At 37.0% G+C, this 22,006-nt stretch overlaps 1 protein-coding gene across 2 annotated transcripts in view; it reads right to left on the reverse strand.

The window, feature by feature from the left end:
- vdra (vitamin D receptor a) overlaps window positions 1-22,006 on the reverse strand; it is an 81,559-nt gene that overhangs the window by 13,720 nt on the left and 45,833 nt on the right. For both annotated transcript variants that reach the window (XM_067445401.1, XM_067445400.1), the window contains exon 3: window positions 8,820-8,967. In XM_067445401.1, the coding sequence (XP_067301502.1) occupies window positions 8,820-8,965 (146 nt within the window). In that variant the 5' untranslated portion in view covers window positions 8,966-8,967. The remainder of the gene's footprint in view (window positions 1-8,819; window positions 8,968-22,006) is intronic.

Consider the following 22,006-nt stretch of genomic DNA (forward strand, 5'->3'; position numbering starts at 1 on the left):
TATTTTAGCTCTTTTCCCGCTGTCTTCCCGTTTTAGTATTTTCCCGTGATATGTTTCTTATTTTTATGCTCGATTGTGTTAACTCAGAACACGCAACTATCTGTGTCTCTGAAGTGGCTTGCACTTCTTGCCAGACCAACGCATCTGGTGATATAGACTAGTGCATTTGAATATTAAAAAGCAAAAAGTTGTTTTTATGAATTCAATTAATTAAGTAGCTATAACCAGCTATTCAATCAAGAGCAGTGAGTGAGTCCCTATCTTTTGTTTGACAGACAGCAGTAAAGGCTACTGCCCCTTTAAGACCTAATACAGAGATATGCATCGTCTTTCTCAACTGTATAAGGTTCTCTTAAGGGATATAGACTGTCTGATGGATACTCATCAAGATCGACAGGTTGACATACTTTTTGTGTGAGTTTATCCGTTCAAACGCAAGGCTTGAAAGAACTCAATATTTGCGCGCTGCGAGACGTGCGCGCGCTGCGCACAGAGGCAGATCTTCTCTCACTGCAGAGGGTTCTCATTCGCGTCTTCTGGCGAATATACTGAGTGATGATGGCGAAAATGACTGGTCATACGGCAGCACTGGTCATACGGCAACACAGTTTACAAATATAGACCGTTTTGCCCACGTTTTCTTTTATTATCGCTGTTGTAGTGCACGTGTCTCCATCGACAGAACCATACATAAAGCATTATTTTTCAAGTTACAACCAGTGCCGCCGCTCGCACCACGCGCTGGGGTCGAGCAGAATACACGCTACCCATAGCAACGCGTTATGACAACGACATTTCAGACTGACAGAGACAAGATAAACGGCTTTTCCGCCATTTGTTACTGTTTTGTACACGTTGTTATATTAATTATAATTCAAAATCAGTTTTATTCGCCACAATATAGTAATGATAAATGTTGAGAGCGGCACTTTTGATTCATTTTCAAAAAGGGCAGGGGCTCAAACTAAGCCCTCCCTTCTGCAGTGCACTTGCCCGGTGTGTGTAACGTGTCCATGGTCCTGACTCCTGTCACATGGCGAAATCTCCGACAGGGCTTTAACAGTCTAACGTTACAGTGAATGAGAGTATGAGCCGAAACGAACGCACGTGCAGGCCATAGTGTGACATCCGTTAACCATAGTGTAAACATAGATGACGTCACGGGTTTTTCTATAAACGAAAGAACGTAGCCTTCGTTTGTATGGCCCAGGCAATTTATACATTTATAATACTTACTAAAATATAATTCATATTATTTTATTACTGTTGTATTAGTTGTTTGAAAAGTAAAAAAAAGAAATTGGTCGGTCTTAAAGCCAATTTACAACCGGCAAGTCGGTCGGACTAAAAGGAAAAAAAAATAAAAAATTGAGTCGGCCCTAAATTGACAGGGTCGGTCGGGTTACGGCAAACAAGAATATTTTTAAGGATGGCCTCAAACAGACGAGCTACTGGAGCTCAAACTGCTCCACAAGTTAATGCTGGTTCTGATAGAAAGCTGTCAGAATACACAGAGCAGCTCAGTTTCAAAACTAAAAGAACAAGCAGGAAAAATCCCATGTGAAGCGTGTTCCCGTCGCACATTTTATTCCTCCGACGTCAGTGACTGACCCGAGGTGCGCCGCTCTCTTCCATTCTTAGTCATTGTAGATGAAACCAGTCGGTCCATAAAGTTACATAAGCAGATATTTTTCAGCATGGTCATAAAACCAAACGTATAATGAGCTGCAGCGGATCTCCAATCCGGACGGCCACGCATGAACCTCTGACCTTTGGGCGGATTTACCGGATGAAAATAGCCCCGGTTCACAATAGCACCGGCCATTTTACTGTCCTCACAGAAAGCAGAACAAAGCCAGTCATGTGTTCATGTTTTTATAACGATTTCAGCATCCGTGATGGGGTTTACACAATATAATATAGTCCTTTAAACCCTAATGAACTGGTTTGAGTAGAGCCAACTCAAATTAAACAAATGAGTTCCAATAAATGAACTTTTATGAGTATTAAGAACTTTACTTTTATTTTGAGTTCTCAAAACTGACACTTTTTAGGTAATCGGAATAGTTTCGTTGTTTTGAGTTTTATAAACTTGTTTATTTTAATTTAGACTAACTTATATTTAACCGAAACTGGGCTGGGAGTTATATTTCCCAGCATGCTTTGCTATGGCACTCAAAAGGGAGAGTAAATGCCAAAATTAAGCGTTATATTATGTGCAAGATTAATGTCAAGTGGTTAATGTTTTGATTAGAAAAGTTTCGGTTATGTTGGGTCTTTTGTAGGGTGATGAGTGGAGGACAAACTAACTTTTCAAGTTAAGAGCAATTAACATATACTCTTAATGAGTGAATCATTGAATCAAAGATTCAACCGATTCATTTAAAAACACTGATTCATTCAGGAACAAAGAATTTGATTGTCTTAATGAGTGAGTCATTGAATCATTCATTCACCCAATTAATTTAAAACATTGATTCATTCCGGAACAAAGTATTTGACTGTCTTAATTATTGAGTCATTGAATCATTCATTTCAACCAATTCATTCAAACAGCTCATTCATTCAGGAACGAAGCATTCGACTGTCTTAATTAGGGAGTCATTGACTCATTCCTTCAACTGATTAATTCAAACGGCTGATTCATTTCGCAACGAAGCATTAGACTGTCTTAATTAGGGAGTCATTGACTCATTCCTTCAACTGATTAATTCAAACGGCTGATTCATTTCGCAACGAAGCATTCGACTGTCTTAATGAGTGAGTCATTGAATCATTTATTCAACAGATTCATTCAAATGGCTGATTCATTCAGGAACGAAGCATTCAACTGTCTTAATGAGTGAGTCATTCAACTGATTCATTCAAACGCCTGATTTGTACAGGAACAAAGCATTAGACTGTCTTAATGAGTGAGTCATTGAATCATTAATTCAACAGATTCATTCAAATGGCTGATTCATTCAGGAACGAAGCATTCAACTGTCTTAATAAGTGAGTCATTGAATTATTCATTCAACCGATCCATTCAAATGGCTGATTCATTTAGGGACAAAGCCTTTGACTGTCCTAATGAGTGAGTAATTGAATCATTAATTCAACCAACTGATTAATTCAAATGGCTGATTCATTCAGGAATGAAGCCTTTGACTGTCTTAATGAGTAAGTCATTCAACTGATTCATTCAAACGCCTGATTCGTACAGGAACAAAGCATTAGACTGTCTTAATGAGTGAGTCATTGAATCATTGAATCATTCATTCAGTTGTGTTTTGTTGTGTGACGAGTGGAGAACGGACCACCTTTTCAAGTTCAGTTTTGGCGACTTATTCGAAGTTTACAGTGTACACTACTGGTCAAAGGTTTGAAATAATTAAGATTATTAATAACTAATAATGATTATTATTAATGTTGAACACAGCTGTGCTGCTTCATATTATGAATAGAAAGTTCAAAAGAACAGCATCTTTGGTAACATTATAAATGTGTTTACGGTCACTTTTAATGCCTTTGTAAATAAAAGTATTTGACTGGAAACCCCAAAGCGTTTGAAGAGCAGTGTAATCAGATATGCCAACGGTTTAATGAAGACTTGCCAAAGAAACTTGTGTAGACAGATGGTGGCGTTGCATCACACACACCACAAGTGAATGATTTCATCATGTGTCGTCTGTAAATGATTGATTTATATGGGTAATGCTTTCAAAACACTCACTCACGTGCAATAATGAGAGGCTGTTAATGTCGTTTCCTAATCAGTGACGTTAGCCAATCACAGCAGGCCGTTACTGACAGGCCCCTAAAAGGAGCCGCGCCTTAAAACCGGATCATTTTAGACAGAGGGTTGAAAATAATCGTTTTTCTGCATATATATTTGGGGGTTTTGATGTTGTGCAAAACACTTTAGCATTACGAGTGAAAATATTGAAATATTTAACCCTTAATATTGGGGTTTTTATATCCAACTCGGACCTGTCACGATAGTATAAATCTCTACTGATATCAGAGTAACGATTACAGAAGAATAAAATAAAGCATTTGTTAGCGTTCGGAGCTTGAAAGGGAGATATTTGGAGGATTTATACCTTTATAAAGCTGTTTTCTAATCTAATTAAATGCATGCATCATCTTTTGTGTCTAACTCTTATTTTTAGAATTGAACTGATCGATTTAATATAAGACACAAATGAAACATGTATCGACATAATTCATGTTTGCAGTGCAGAGGAAACAGAATCTGCATCTGAAGTGGATTTGGATCATTTAATGAGCACCGAGGGACACAAGAATAACCTGCAGATACAAATGCATAATGTTTTGGTGTTTTAAACATAAAAAAACTTTGAATACTAAATGTTTAAAACGATTTATAACATGAAACGATACTTTATGTGAAATCGAGATTTTAGGGCAGCGAGTCACTGCTAATAAATGAGTCATTGTGATTCGACCGATTCATTTAAACGGCTGATTCATTCAGGAACAAACCATTTGACTGCCTTAATGAGTAAGTGAATCATTCGTTCAACCGATTCATTCAAATGGCTGATTCATTTAGGAACGAACCATTTGACTGCCTTAATCAATCAATCAATCAATCAATCAACTTTATTTATATAGCGCTTTTACAATCACGATTGTGTCAAAGCAGCTTCACAGTGTCAAACAGGGTAATATTGCGACAAAATTAGATTTGGCTGTACAGTCGTACTGGAGAAAACAGTGATGTTATCAGCTTATTTTAATTTATCATATAGCGACAATGTTGGCAGTGAGTGCGTAAGTGAATCATTCGTTCAACCGATTCATTCAAATGGCTGATTCATTCAGGAACGAACCATTTTGACTGCCTTAATGAGTGCGTAAGTGAATCATTCGTTCAACCGATTCATTCAAATGGCTGATTCATTTAGGAACAAACCATTTGACTGCCTTAATGAGTGCGTAAGTGAATCATTCGTTCAACCGATTCATTCAAATGGCTGATTCATTTAGGAACGAACCATTTGACTGCCTTAATGAGTGCGTAAGTGAATCATTCGTTCAACCGATTCATTCAAATGGCTGATTCATTTAGGAACGAACCATTTGACTGCCTTAATGAGTGCGTAAGTGAATCATTCGTTCAACCGATTCATTCAAATGGCTGATTCATTTAGGAACGAACCATTTGACTGCCTTAATGAGTGCGTAAGTGAATCATTCGTTCAACCGATTCATTCAAATGGCTGATTCATTTAGAAACAAACCATTTGACTGCCTTAATGAGTAAGTGAATCATTCGTTCAACCGATTCATTCAAATGGCTGATTCATTTAGGAACGAACCATTTGACTGCCTTAATGAGTGCGTAAGTGAATCATTCGTTTAACCGATTCATTCAAATGGCTGATTCATTTAGGAACGAACCATTTGACTGCCTTAATGAGTGCGTAAGTGAATCATTCGTTTAACCGATTCATTCAAATGGCTGATTCATTTAGGAACGAACCATTTGACTGCCTTAATGAGTAAGTGAATCATTCGTTCAACCGATTCATTCAAATGGCTGATTCATTTAGAAACAAACCATTTGACTGCCTTAATGAGTAAGTGAATCATTCGTTCAACCGATTCATTCAAATGGCTGATTCATTTAGGAACGAACCATTTGACTGCCTTAATGAGTGCGTAAGTGAATCATTCGTTTAACCGATTCATTCAAATGGCTGATTCATTTAGGAACGAACCATTTGACTGCCTTAATGAGTGCGTAAGTGAATCATTCGTTTAACCGATTCATTCAAATGGCTGATTCATTTAGGAACGAACCATTTGACTGCCTTAATGAGTAAGTGAATCATTCGTTTAACCGATTCATTCAAATGGCTGATTAATTTAGGAACGAACCATTTGACTGCCTTAATGAGTGCGTAAGTGAATCATTCGTTCAACCGATTCATTCAAATGGCTGATTCATTTAGGAACGAACCTTTTGACTGCCTTAATGAGTGCGTAAGTGAATCATTCGTTCAACCGATTCATTCAAATGGCTGATTCATTTAGGAACGAACCATTTGACTGCCTTAATGAGTGCGTAAGTGAATCATTCGTTTAACCGATTCATTCAAATGGCTGATTCATTTAGGAACGAACCATTTGACTGCCTTAATGAGTAAGTGAATCATTCGTTCAACCGATTCATTCAAATGGCTGATTCATTTAGGAACAAACCTTTGACTGTCTTAAAGGTCCCATTCTTTGCGATTCCATCTTTCAAACTTTAGTTAGTGTGTAATGTTGCTGTTAGAGCATAAATAATACCTGTAAAATTATAAAGCTCAAAGTTCAATATAGAGATATTTTATTTAACAGAAGTTCCCTTTCAAAGCCTACAGCGAGCGGCCGGTTTGGACGACACCGCTGCCCTTCCTGCTGTGATGACGTCACTAGAACCGTTTGCTGACGAACCCTCCGCCCACAAGAACACGCACAATAGGGGGCGTTGTCCTTTTGCTCTCGCAGGTCGAGAATAGGAAGCGTTGTTTTTGTAGTGTGTGTTTGTCGCCATGCCATTGAAACGCTGTTATTTTCATCCCGGAGTCAAATCACCTTTGTTTGGCCTTCCCACGGACGCTGTACGGAGAGATCAATGGCTACAGTTTATGGTTAACTCGGTTCCGGAAAATTATAATCACAATTTAAAACTGTGCAGCACATTTAGCTGAGGACTGCTTCCTCAGTCTCAATCAGTTTAATGCCGGATTCGCAGAAAGATTATTCTTGAAAGATGACACAGTTCCCTCTTTGTTTGTTTATGGACCACAACCGGTAAGTGTATTTTATTATTTAAGTCGGTCCGTTTAACAGTTTATGTAACTCATTACTCAAAGTGCAACGCTGTTAGCTTTGTTAACTAACGTTAGATGGTAATTGAAACTAATCCGAAAAACTTAGCATATAAAAGTGTAGTAATTCATTCAGACACCATCGATTGTTGGTGTTTGTAATGATCAGTTTAAACTCCTGAATAGACAGCTTACCATTCTGAAACATCCAGCAAAAGTCTTTCCTGAGCAGGTTGTAATCGATCCTCTTCGATATTCTCCGGGTCTGATTCCGGCTCAAATTGATAAGGCAATATAGACATTTTTGCAATAACATTGAGCGCGCGTATCTCCCCGTTGTGGTAAGAGGCGGGACCTTTCCGGGAAACGTGCGATAAGCTGCTGTCCAATCACAGCAAAGGAAGCGCTGGCCCAATCAGAACTCGTTACGTGTTTCTGAAGGAGGGACTTCATAGAACAAGGAAATCATCAGGCCGTGTTTAGGACGGAGGAAACAGCGCTGTACAGATAAGTAAATTGTGTGAAAAATACTGTTTTTTTACACGCGAAACATGAACTCATGTTATATTGCACACTGTAAACATAATCAACGCATCGAAAACACGCAAAGAACGGGACCTTTAATGAGTGAGTAAGTGAATCATTCGTTCAACCAATTCATTCAAATTGCTGATTCATTTAGGAACGAACCATTTGACTGCCTTAATGAGTGCGTAAGTGAATCATTCATTCAACAGATTCATTCAAATGGCTGATTCATTTAGGAACGAACCATTTGACTGCCTTAATGAGTGCGTAAGTGAATCATTCGTTCAACCGATTCATTCAAATGGCTGATTCATTTAGGAACGAACCATTTGACTGCCTTAATGAGTAAGTGAATCATTCGTTCAACCGATTCATTCAAATGGCTGATTCATTTAGGAACGAACCATTTGACTGCCTTAATGAGTGCGTAAGTGAATCATTCGTTCAACAGATTCATTGAACTTGAAAACAAATTTGATATAGATTTTATACATGCTTGAGAAAAATGGCACTCTTCGTGTAATATTGATGAACTATATTAAATTATATAAAAATTTAGGGCATTTTTACCCCCAATCTTGAATTATGAGGACATTTTAGCATTTTAATAGATTAAAACATGCAGTGGAAGTGTGCACTAATGCACTAGTCTTACCTACTAGACCACACGTAGTCGATAAGGTCAGATCGCACTTCGTTAAAACAACAATCACTATATTAATCACAGACGATATTTATATCACACACTATTCTTTTGTTTTCTGCCTGCAGTGACTATGAGTGAAGCGTCACTTCATCGCTGTGTATCAGACACTGCCACCTTGTGGAGTGAAGGTGAATTGCACTTTTTCAGTCATCAAAGATTAAATTATTGTAGTGCAGAAAAAAATTATACTTACACTATTACACACCACAAATAACAAAAACTTTATTCAGCATTGTCTTCTCTTCCGCGTTTGTGTTCAATCCTCAAATAAAGATTCAAACGGTTATGAATCAGCGAATTGATTCATGATTCAGATCCCCAATGTCACGTGATTTCAGCAGTTTGACACGTGATCCGAATCATTGATCGATTCACTGATTCATAGCCGTTTGAATCTTTATTTGAGGATTGAACACAAACGCGGAAGAGAAGCCAATGCTGAATAAAGTCGTAGTTTTTGTTATTTTTGGACCCAAATGTATTTTGGATGCTTCAAGAGACTCTAATTAACCCACTGATGTCTCATATGGACTACTGTGATGATGTTTTTATTCCCTTTCTGGACATGGACAGTATAGTGTGCATACACTTGCATATGCTATCGGACTAAATATAAAATATCTTAAACTGTGTGTGAAGATGAACGGAGGTCTTACGGGTGTGGAGTCCTTAATGACATAAATTTCATTTTTGGGTGAACTAACCCTTTAATTTTAAGCTCCACATAAATTATTACAGAGTTTTGGTGAGACTTTTACCTGAAGAAGCCCTTGCAGCCCTCGCAGGTCATGGCGTTGAAGTGGAATCCGGTGGCCTTATCTCCACACACCCCGCAAATACGCGGCGCGTTGCGGTCAAACTCATCCTGACCGGTCGCGGACGTGCTCACGGCCATTGGATCCATCACTGAAAACACAGAGAGAATCAAAAACGGTCAGAACACACACACCTGATCTACCGAAACCATCTCACACACCATGAATCTCCAAAAGGGGCGAGAGCCACGATTGGCCGAGCCATTAGACACACACCAATCAGAAGTCCTCGGCGTTGTTGCATAAATCACTGCATTTATACATTTAGCAGATGCACAGCAAAACATCAGCTGATGCATGTGAATAAATCAAATCAGTAAAAGAAAGTCATGTGCTCAGGGTAACCAACCCATCTGTTAACTAACGCTGTCAGAGGAGCGAGATGTGAAAAACAATGAATGCTGCATCGAGTTACAGAAACGCATTGCATAGTGAAAAGAACATTCACAGGTCAAAGGTCACCGAGAACGAGAGGAGTGATGATGAATAGAGGGAAAGAAACAAAATATGGAGGGATCTGGTTTCCATGAAAAGTCAGCATTTTTCTACCAGCTATAATAATAATAGTAATAATAACGCACGCGCGTGCTGTCCGGCAGGTCATCATGTGCTTCCTGGAAGAGATGGGCTTGTTTTGCACAGCGAGAGGAACGGAGATAAACAGCAGTGAGGATGCATGGCTTAGCATGCAGAAACACACGCGTGGGCTGAGTGCGTGTGTGTGTGTGTGTGTGTGTGTGAGTGCGTGTGTGTGTGTGTGTGTGTGTGTGTGTGTGTGTGTGTGTGTGAGCAGGAGAACAAAAGCAGCAGTAGGAGTGTCATTCAGATTCCTTCAACATCAATCCTTCAATCACGACGCTCTTGAAGAGATCGAGTCACTTTCCACAATCATACAGTGCAATAACCATCAGGCTCGAGAAGAAACGACATATGATGATGAACTCTAAAAAATATTAATAAAAAACTAAAAAAAACTAAAAAGTAGGGCTGGGCAAGTTAACGCATTATTATCATGTTAACGCATTAATTAATTAACGCCGACAATCATTTTACCGCGCATTAACGTAGTTATTTATTGTTATATTGAAAGGCCGTTGCTCTGCCTCTGAATACACACACAGATTGGTCAGGAGAACACACACACAGACAAACCATTGGTCACAGGAGAATACACACACAGACAAACCATTGGTCACAGGAGAATACACACACAGACAAACCATTGGTCACAGGAGAATACACACAGACAAACCATTGGTCAGGAGAATACACACACAGACAAACCATTGGTCAGGAGAATACACACACAGACAAACCATTGGTCAGGAGAATACACACACAGACAAACCATTGGTCAGGAGAATACACACACAGACAAACCATTGGTCAGGAGAACACACACACAGACAAACCATTGGTCAGGAGAACACACACAGACAAACCATTGGTCAGGAGAATACACACACAGACAAACCATTGGTCAGGAGAATACACACACAGACAAACCATTGGTCAGGAGAACACACACACAGACAAACCATTGGTCAGGAGAATACACACACAGACAAACCATTGGTCACAGGAGAATACACACACAGACAAACCATTGGTCAGGAGAATACACACACAGACAAACCATTGGTCAGGAGAATACACACACAGACAAACCATTGGTCAGGAGAATACACACACAGACAAACCATTGGTCAGGAGAACACACACACAGACAAACCATTGGTCAGGAGAATACACACACAGACAAACCATTGGTCAGGAGAATACACACACAGACAAACCATTGGTCAGGAGAATACACACACAGACAAACCATTGGTCAGGAGAATACACACACAGACAAACCATTGGTCAGGAGAATACACACACAGACAAACCATTGGTCAGGAGAATACACACACAGACAAACCATTGGTCAGGAGAATACACACACAGACAAACCATTGGTCAGGAGAATACACACACAGACAAACCATTGGTCACAGGAGAATACACACACAGACAAACCATTGGTCAGGAGAATACACACACAGACAAACCATTGGTCAGGAGAATACACACACAGACAAACCATTGGTCAGGAGAATACACACACAGACAAACCATTGGTCAGGAGAATACAGTGCTGTCTGTAGCCGAAGCCAAGGGCTGACATTCTTTGTCTGGGACAAATAAAATATAAAAATAACCAGAAACGCGAGAATGATTCCGATTTTTTTATTATTTTTTATTATATTGAATGTAATCAGCGACTGATGAGTGTCTCTCTGCCTCTGGTACGTTAGTCGCGTTGAGGCTCGCGCTGCCCGTCTCTGAGAGACATTCGTGGAGAAATCAAAACAGCTGAGCAGCGATATAAACTCACAGAAGAAACATACTGGGGTCAAACTGAGCTTTCTGTAGTAGTTGATATTTATGATTTATGATATTGTTAATAACACAAGTCGAATTTGCAATCGTGAATTGTGTAGCATGAATGGTGTAGCCTAGAGCCATATAGAGAGAGAGTTGCGACAACTCCATAGACTACAATGGAACGTTTTTTTTACAGGAATATATATATATATATATAATTAATTAATTTCTCATGTTGCCATTCGGTACACAGTTTCAGTAGCCTATGTATTGATTTAACATAAATACCTTTTTTATTGCACCTCTGTTCTGTTCAATGTTACTTTCATATTGAAGTCCATGGTTATAATTATTTATAAGTATGTAGTGTCTGACGTTTATAACCAGTGATGCCAGTAACGCGTTACTCTAATCTGACTACTTTTTTCCAGTAACGAGTAATCTAACGCGTTACTATTTCCAAACCAGTAATCAGATTAAAGTAACTTATCCAAGTCACTGTGAGTTACTATTTTAGTCATTTTCCTTAGTAAAAACCGACAGCTTATCAAAGTTCTCAGCCCGAGTCGGGCTGGAGCCTGTTTTTTATTTATTTATTTAATTTTTTTTTTACATTGTTTTTTGTTTTTAATGTCAAAGTAGTTATTTTTCGTTTCGTTTCTTTATTAACCTTATTAAGAAAAATGTTCAGAGCAATTTTTTGTTTGTTAAATTAAAGTTTATATAGGCAAGACAATTCAAGAGTTGGTTTGAGAGACTAGGCTATTAAACATGCGGTTAACTCACTGGGTCGTCACATACAAAAATAAAACTTTAATTTAACAAACAAAAAATTGCTCTAAACATTTTTCTAAATGAACTTAATAAAGAAACGAAACGAAATATAACTACTTTGACATTAAAAACAAAGTAGGCTAGTTATTATACCACCACTAAGGCATTTTTGACGAGCTGAGGCAGCTGATAGATTAGCCTACTGCTCGCAACGGCGCTCAAAAAAACGAAACGGGCTACACAATCTTAAAAAAAACAAAAAAAAGGACATGCAGGTTCTTATAGCCAACCTTACACTTCAGCAAAATTAATATAAATCCGATCTTCAATTCCCGCGGTATATGCTCATTTAACAGAGATCACATCAAAGCAAAAGATTCCAGCATTTTATTCAGCAGCTCATTTCAAATTCAAAGATCGCAATATGAGAGAGAGCGACCTAAGCACTGGTAAGATCATTAGTCTCATTATTTTATATTGAAGATGATTGTGTTTTGTGTGACTTATTTTAAAGTTTCATTTACGGCCATGCGTTGGCTTGCTTTACTCATTTGCAGCGATGTTGCAGTAGCACCATCATATCTATCTGACTACAACATAACACGCTCTCACACATTTATTTTTTAATTATTTGCCAGGAGTAAAATTTACACACGTGGTTTAAACAACCAATACATTTACATTTGTCCGGTTTCATCTGAAATGCTTTCATGCACCTTCTGAATTGGTTTGTTTGAGTGATCGGAATTAAATACGTCTCGAAAGACTCTCGGAAGGCATTTAGGCCTACTCCTGGTCATTTCGCAATCAGATAGATAGGCCTACCTGATCAGAGAAAATGAATGAAGGAATCAGTTGTAAAAAGGCCATAACTCTAGCAGCTGCACTGAAGAAGCGGACTCTTTAACCCTGCGCGAGCCATATCTTGACAGTGGCGCAAGCTATCATGGTCTCATGTTGTTTCCACCAGCACATCTCATTGTTCATTTTAATTATTAAAATAAATATGAAACGAAGGAGAAGCCTAAAAAAAGGGGCGTAAAAAAGTCGGGGCCGTCAGGCTCGGGCATAAATGCATAAAGTGTGTTGCCAAAAACGGTCGTCAGTTCTATGTTGAGGCGGCAGGGGTGTTGTCGGCAACTGCTGAATGTAACTAATAAAGTAACTTGTAATCTAACTTAGTTACTTTTAAAATCAAGTAATCTGTAAAGTAACTAAGTTACTTTTTAAAGGAGTAATCAGTAATCAGATTACTTTTTCAAAGTAACTGTGGCAACACTGTTTATAACAAACTAAACAGTTTGAAAATCGGTTGAAAATTGAGTGTACATGCACCATTAAACCACACTGTTACAAGTGAGCGAGCTGCCTGTGACAAGATGGCCGCCGGTTGCGGATGGCGACCTCCATTGGCCAACAGCGCGCACAAGACATCTAGCCTTTATTATGGATATCTATGGGGATTGCCATGTTAATCTTGGACTAAATCGGCCACCGTAGGAGTTAAAACGAAATCAGAATTGAGAGGAACAGAAACTAATATTCACTGGATGGTCATATAGCTTTACACCGCTAGATGGGAAAAATATCACACAGTGGAGCTTTAAAGTTGGGCAAATTAAGTCCTTAGCAATGCATATTACTACTTATAATATATTTGTGATATATTTACGGTGGGACAATATCTTCATGGAACATGATCTTAATATCCTAATGATTTTTGGCATAGAATAAAATTGGATCATTTTGACCCATACGATGTATTGTTGTCTATCGCCACAGATATACCCGTTATACACACACGACTCATGTTAGGCTCCAGGGTCACATATTAACACACATCCGTTTCTTTTCTCAGTTGTTCACACTTAACCGACTGTGTTTTGGAGGATACTCGCCGAGAGAAGCATTTTGACACGTGTCAAAAGAAAGAGAACTGAATTTGGCCTCTTGCTCTGGATGCCTGACTCGACCTAACACATGATAAACTTTCACTCTATGTTGGTTTAACTTTGCAATTAATCTTGCAATCACACACGTTCTCAACCGGAGTGCATCTGCCCATACGGATCAACTACGATCCATACTTAATATCCGCGATACTCGCATCATAATATCAATGCTATAACGATATCTATCATGCAGTTCGATTACTCACTAATGCTCACAACGCCCTAAAATTCTCTTTAAATACATTTGAAGTAAAATCCATACATTTTTCTCCAGTGTAGTTTTTCTCTCAAAGTGACAAAAAAAAATCTGATTTTTTTTGTTCATAATAAATTTAATATATAATAAAATGCTCAACTGAAACAGATAGATGATTGGATTGTGAGGATTGATTTTGGGCTTTGTAAACATTTGATGTTAACAAGCGGTGTTATGTTCCTGCCGTCTGTTTACATCTGGCAAATAAAGAAATCGTTTGTCTAAAAACATTTCTGTCATGACAGCTCTCATGCTTGGCATTTTAATGAATATGACAACGTTGATGCACTATATTTCCAAAAGTTTTGGGATGCCTGTTTTTACATGCTCATGAACTTTAATGCCGTCCCATTGTTAATCCGTAGGGTTTAATCTGGAGTCGGCCCACCCTCTCTAACCGCTTCAGCTCTTCTGGGAAGGCTTTCCTCAAGGTTTAGGAAGGTTTTCCTCAAGGTTTCTTGAAGCTCATTTGTGAGGTCAGGCACTGATGTTGGACGAGAAGGCCTGGCTCTCAGTCTCCGCTCTAATTCATCCCAAAGGGGATGAGCTCAGGACTTTGTGCAGGCCAGACAAGTTCCTCCACACCAAACTCGCTCATCCATGTCTTTATGGACCGACGCTTTGTGCACTGGAGCGCAGTCATGCTGGGACAAGAAGGGGCCGTCCCCAAACTGTTCCCACAAAGTTGGGAGTATGAAATTGTCCAAAATGTCTTGGTATGCTAAAGTATTAAGAGTTCCTTTCACTGGAACTAAGGGGCCAAGCCCAACCCCTGAAAAAAACAACCCCACACCATAAACCCCCCCTCCACCAAACTTTACACTTGGCACAATGCAGTCAGGCAATTCCTGTTCTCCTGGCGGCCGCAAAACCCAGACTCGTTCATGGGATTGTCAGACTGAAGCGTGATTGGTCACTCAGAGAACACGTCTCACTGCTCTAGAGTCCAGTGGCGGCTGCTTTACTCCACTGCATCCCACGCTTTGCATTGCTCTTGGTGATGTAAGGCTTGGATGAGCTGCTCGGCCATGCAAACCCATTCCATGAAGCTCTCTACGCTGTTCTTGAGCTCATCTGAAGGCCACAAAAGTTTGGAGGTCTGGAGATATTGGCACTGCAGAAAGTTGGTGACCCTCAGCATGCGCTGACCCCGCTCTGTGATTTTACGTGGCCTACCACTTTATGGCTGAGTTGGGGAGGGTGGAGGGTTTCTGGAAGTGAGCTGCAACCACAAATGCTGACCACGTATTGGAAGTTTGAGCAGAGAGCTCATTGGCTACTGATACAGCAGTAACCAATCATGAACCGGTCAGCCTGTGACATTTAGAGTTAGTATTTTGTGTGCTCTGTCAGTCACATGCCTATTTAAATGATGAACTGCACTACATGTGGTTATTTCAGAGATGGTAACAGAATTTCTATTGTAACTATTCTTGTGCTACAATTGTGTGAGCCTGTGTTACTGTGCTTTCACTTCCCTGTTCTTCAAGAATAAACCACATTCAACTTTTCTGACACAGAATATTCTGAGTTCGATCCAGAGTTGTGTAACCAGTTTCAACCAGTTATTTCTAACAACTTGGTCTGTGCAAAACAAAAGCTTCTTCCAAGAGTGAGGGGGAAAAGAAAGCAACGCTTCATAAAACACAAATATATCATCCAAAAAATGTGACGCATCCAAGGAACATTACAAAACCCTGATGTTTGAAGACGTCCATAACTATCATCAGAATACTAGTCAAGGTTCATGATCATCCTCTCGGTCACACTCGCAATCAAGGCCGTCTTTATGCAAATGAGCTCTCTGCTGATTGGCTGATGTCATGCGGTGCATAAACACCGATCGGAAATGAAGCGTTCGCTCTTCAAATGTAAAGATCAGAAGATGAGACGCCGAACTCAAACATTAGATGGATTTATACATAATCATCCACTGAAAAAACCATGAGCTTCACTTAAACACACGCTGTGTTCAGACAGGCAGCAAAAAAAATCATTCTGCTTGTAGTCAGAATATATAAATACACATTAAACTGATAAAAATGACAGTAAAGACTCTGATCTTCCATCAAAGAATCCTGTTTTTAACAGTGATAAGGACCATACATGTTTCTTGAGCATCAAATCATCATATAAGAATGATTTTAGAGTAATGATGCTGAAACTTATTATATATTCACATTAGTGGTGTAACGTTACACATATTCGTACCGAACCGTTTCGGTACAGGGCTTCCAATCTTGCAATCTTTAACAGCTCGTTTTAAACGCAGAAAACACTTCAATCCGAGTTCCCACACGAATTATATAGTCAGATATTCAAACGCTAAATGCCGTTTTGCTGCTCTTTAATGTGGCGTGACTGATCACTGTACAGGCGAGTGAATGTGATCGTCATAGTCAATGAATAAACATGAATGAACATCTGAAGGTGTGTTGAGGATACATTACAACTGAAACGCTTCATGTGTGTGTAATCGCTCAATCAGTGTCTCAACGGCGGAAAGAGACGGAAATTCACTACATTAGCCTATATATTCACTATATTAGCCTATAGCCTATATATTCACTATATTAGCCTATATATTCACTATATTAGCCTATATATTCACTATATTAGCCTATATATTCACTATATTAGCCTATATATTCACTATATTAGCCTATAGCCTATATATTCACTATATTAGCCTATATATTCACTATATTAGCCTATATATTCATTATATTAGCCTATATATTCACTATTAGCCTATATATTCACTATATTAGCCTATATATTCATTATATTAGCCTATAGCCTATATATTCACTATATTAGCCTATATATTCACTATATTAGCCTATATATTCATTATATTAGCCTATATATTCACTATTAGCCTATATATTCACTATATTAGCCTATATATTCACTATATTAGCCTATATATTCACTATATTAGCCTATAGCCTATATATTCACTATATTAGCCTATAGCCTATATATTCACTATATTAGCCTATATATTCACTATATTAGCCTATAGCCTATATATTCACTATATTAGCCTATATATTCACTATATTAGCCTATAGCCTATATATTCACTATATTAGCCTATATATTCACTATATTAGCCTATAGCCTATATATTCACTATATTAGCCTATATATTCACTATATTAGCCTATATATTCATTATATTAGCCTATATATTCACTATTAGCCTATATATTCACTATATTAGCCTATATATTCACTATATTAGCCTATATATTCATTATATTAGCCTATAGCCTATATATTCACTATATTAGCCTATATATTCACTATATTAGCCTATATATTCATTATATTAGCCTATATATTCACTATTAGCCTATATATTCACTATATTAGCCTATATATTCACTATATTAGCCTATATATTCATTATATTAGCCTATATATTCATTATATTAGCCTATATATTCACTATATTAGCCTATATATTCATTATATTAGCCTATATATTCACTATATTAGCCTATATATTCACTATATTAGCCTATATATTCACTATATTAGCCTATATATTCACTATATTAGCCTATATATTCACTATATTAGCCTATATATTCACTATATTAGCCTATATATTCATTATATTAGCCTATATATTCATTATATTAGCCTATATATTCACTATATTAGCCTATATATTCACTATATTAGCCTATATATTCACTATATTAGCCTATAGCCTATATATTCACTATATTAGCCTATATATTCACTATATTAGCCTATATATTCATTATATTAGCCTATATATTCACTATATTAGCCTATAGCCTATATATTCACTATATTAGCCTATATATTCACTATATTAACCTATATATTCACTATATTAGCCTATATATTCACTATATTAGCCTATATATTCACTATATTAGCCTATATATTCACTATATTAGCCTATAGCCTATATATTCACTATATTAGCCTATATATTCACTATATTAGCCTATATATTCATTATATTAGCCTATATATTCACTATATAAGCCTATAGCCTATATATTCACTATATTAACCTATATATTCACTATATTAGCCTATATAGTCATTATATTAGCCTATATATTCACTATATTAGCCTATTTAGTCATTATATTAGCCTATATATTCACTATATTAGCCTATATATTCACTATATTAGCCTATATATTCACTATATTAGCCTATAGCCTATATATTCACTATATTAGCCTATATATTCATAATATTAGCCTATATATTCACTATATTAGCCTATATATTCACTATTAGCCTATATATTCATTACATTAGCCTATATATTCACTATATTAGCCTAAATATTCACTATATTAGCCTATATATTCACTATATTAGCCTATATATTCACTATTAGCCTATATATTCATTACATTAGCCTATATATTCACTATTAGCCTATATATTCATTACATTAGCCTATATATTCACTATATTAGCCTATATATTCATAATATTAGCCTATATATTCATTACATTAGCCTATATATTCACTATTAGCCTATATATTCATTACATTAGCCTATATATTCACTATATTAGCCTAAATATTCACTATATTAGCCTATATATTCACTATATTAGCCTATATATTCACTATATTAGCCTATATATTCACTATATTAGCCTATATATTCACTATTAGCCTATATATTCACTATATTAGCCTATATATTCACTATTAGCCTATATATTCATTACATTAGCCTATATATTCACTATATTAGCCTATATATTCATTACATTAGCCTATATATTCACTATTAGCCTATATATTCACTATATTAGCCTATATATTCACTATTAGCCTATATATTCATTACATTAGCCTATATATTCACTATTAGCCTATATATTCACTATATTAGCCTATATATTCACTATATTAGCCTATATATTCACTATATTAGCCTATATATTCATTACATTAGCCTATATATTCACTATATTAGCCTATATATTCACTATATTAGCCTATATATTCACTATATTAGCCTATATATTCACTATATTAGCCTATATATTCACTATTAGCCTATATATTCACTATATTAGCCTATATATTCATTACATTAGCCTATATATTCACTATTAGCCTATATATTCACTATATTAGCCTATATATTCACTATATTAGCCTATATATTCATTACATTAGCCTATATATTCACTATTAGCCTATATATTCATTATATTAGCCTATATATTCACTATTAGCCTATATATTCATTACATTAGCCTATATATTCACTATATTAGCCTATATATATTCTCTATATTCTACTGAACCTGTTACTGATGTCTGGATTATTAATGTATGTTTAAATAAATGACAGACAGTGTATAAATTATCTTATGTCAACATCGAATTGAAAAAAAAAAATATGTATAATTAGATTTAGAAGTTAATACAAAAACTGCCTTATGCGACATTTACATGTTTGCACACACTGAGTTATTAGAGTGTTGATTATTATATCTGAACATGAATATCAGCTGAATTTTGGCTAATAGTTTGAGCTCTGTTTAATATTACGGTAATGTGTGAGTAAGGGCTCCCTATAGTTTACAGCATTATCTTTAAGAAACTTTGAGTTATAATTGAATTAATTTAAGGACAGACGCAATTTGTTTAGTAAAACAGTGTTTAATAGAAAATAAAGTAATGTTATATATGTTCTCTCTCCCCTGCTGTACAGAGTCACTTTTGTGTATCGCTACACCCATATTTCACATAGAAAACATCTGCTTTATAGTGGAATATCCCAGAATTTTTACAATATTATAAGTCCAAACTGTTAAACTGTTAAAGTCACAAATGACATGAATTCATATACTATTATATATATATATTTGTATTCATATACATATAATTTTGTCTTGTTTCTAGTCTAAATATCTAACAATTCTTATTTACTAAATAAGTAAAACGACATAAGATATTTTTGCTTGTTTTGTTGAAAATAAAATCATAATGAAGTGAGTTTCTGCTTAAAACAGGCAAAATGATCTGCCAATGGAGTGAGAAAAATAATCTTATTTCTGATTGAAATCTTGTTTCTTGTTTCCAAACAGAAATAAGATTATTTTTCTCACCCCTTTGGCAGATCATTTTGCCTGTTTTAAGCAAAAACTCACTTCATTTAGATATTTTTTACCCCAGAAAACAAGCAAAAATATCTTATGTCATTTTACTTATCTAGTAAATGCATCTTGATTTAAGAATTGTTAGATATTTAGACAAAAACACTAAATAAGAAGAGCATTTTTTGCAGTGTAACACTAGTATTATTCAGACTTTTGATTCGATAATGTCAGATGTTTGGTGTAACAGTAATCCAGAGGCTTTAGGTCCAGCGGGCAGTAAAACAGTTATCGCTGTAACTCAACGCCAGTGTTAAAGCACACCTTCACCAACATCAAGCCAAAACTGATCCCAGATCCGATAAGCAAGTTAAGCAACCGATCCCACGACACGCAGCGCTTTTCCCAACATGCAGCACTTACCAATCGCAGGCCATGGAGGGAAGAAAAAGCCGCGGCTCCGCTTCGGAGAAAAGGCTTTCCGAATGCTAGACTTGACCCAGATCTGCACATCAGAGACTCTGAACTTTAGACCTTGTTTTTAAGCACTCGCTAGGAAAAGAAAAGGCTTGTTCGTAGCTGGCAAGAGGACAAAAAACGGGGCGGGAGGGAGCAGCTCGCGGCTTATAGAGGAATGGGGGCCCTAAATCCCGTCGGAGGGGCCCGTTTAGGGAAAGGAACGGCTCGCTAAAAAACCTGCAGGCGGAGCCGAGTCTGTCAAAAAGGTCCCAACATGTCTTCCCTGCTCTTAAAGCACACACACTCCAACTCCAGATCTGATGGGGAAGATCATCTAACCCGCACTTGCAATGGATTATTTTCTGCGACTGGAACGACAGAGCAGGAATGTGCGTAAGCATTCCACACTTGAGCAACAAAGGCCATAATTTTCCAAAAAAGTAAACGTTTAGGAAAGTTCAGGGCGTGTGCAAAACTCTCACTGTGACAAACCGTAGGGGTGGGAGAGAAAAAAGAAACAAAACGGGGAAAAAAACAGATTCTCTGAATGCAGCAACGATTCGGAGAATTTCAGAATCGATCCTGAGGTTTTTAACCGTACATTCACAACCCGAGAAATAGCCAATAAAACCAAAAAACTCAAAACTTCAATAAACCGCTCATACTTTACTGTTAAGGGTAGGGCTAAGACTTTATAACATAATGCAGCTCGGTGTAAAGCTTACACTGTAAATCCCAATCAGTTGAGATTGCAGATTTTAATCACTCTGAACTTATATATTACAGGGTATATGCAGGAATCCTGAAGTTAATTTCAATACCTTTTTAAGACTTTTTAAAGACCTTCTCAAAATATTTTAAGACCTCATCGCACTTCAAGTTCTAATCGGTAACAAACCTTCAATAAACAGTTGTAGTCGAATGTAGACTTAAAATCTCTATCGTAGGGCAATTTTGTATTGTTTATATTGCTTATCTGTTTTACAGCATATGGACGGCGACACATCACCTAACCGCGCATTTCACAAAATACATGACGTCACCCGTAGACGGCGCTCGCCCGGGATGGAAATTAACTTTTTACAAAGTCTACCACTCAATGTTTTTACCAGCCACTTTTTTGTTTTTAACCTATTAATACTACAAGCTCTACAATACTTAAGCAGTTTATTTAATCTCAAGTCTCAATGAAA

Source organism: Pseudorasbora parva, chromosome 6 (genome assembly GCF_024679245.1).
Source record: "Pseudorasbora parva isolate DD20220531a chromosome 6, ASM2467924v1, whole genome shotgun sequence".
Classification (NCBI taxonomy): domain Eukaryota; kingdom Metazoa; phylum Chordata; class Actinopteri; order Cypriniformes; family Gobionidae; genus Pseudorasbora; species Pseudorasbora parva.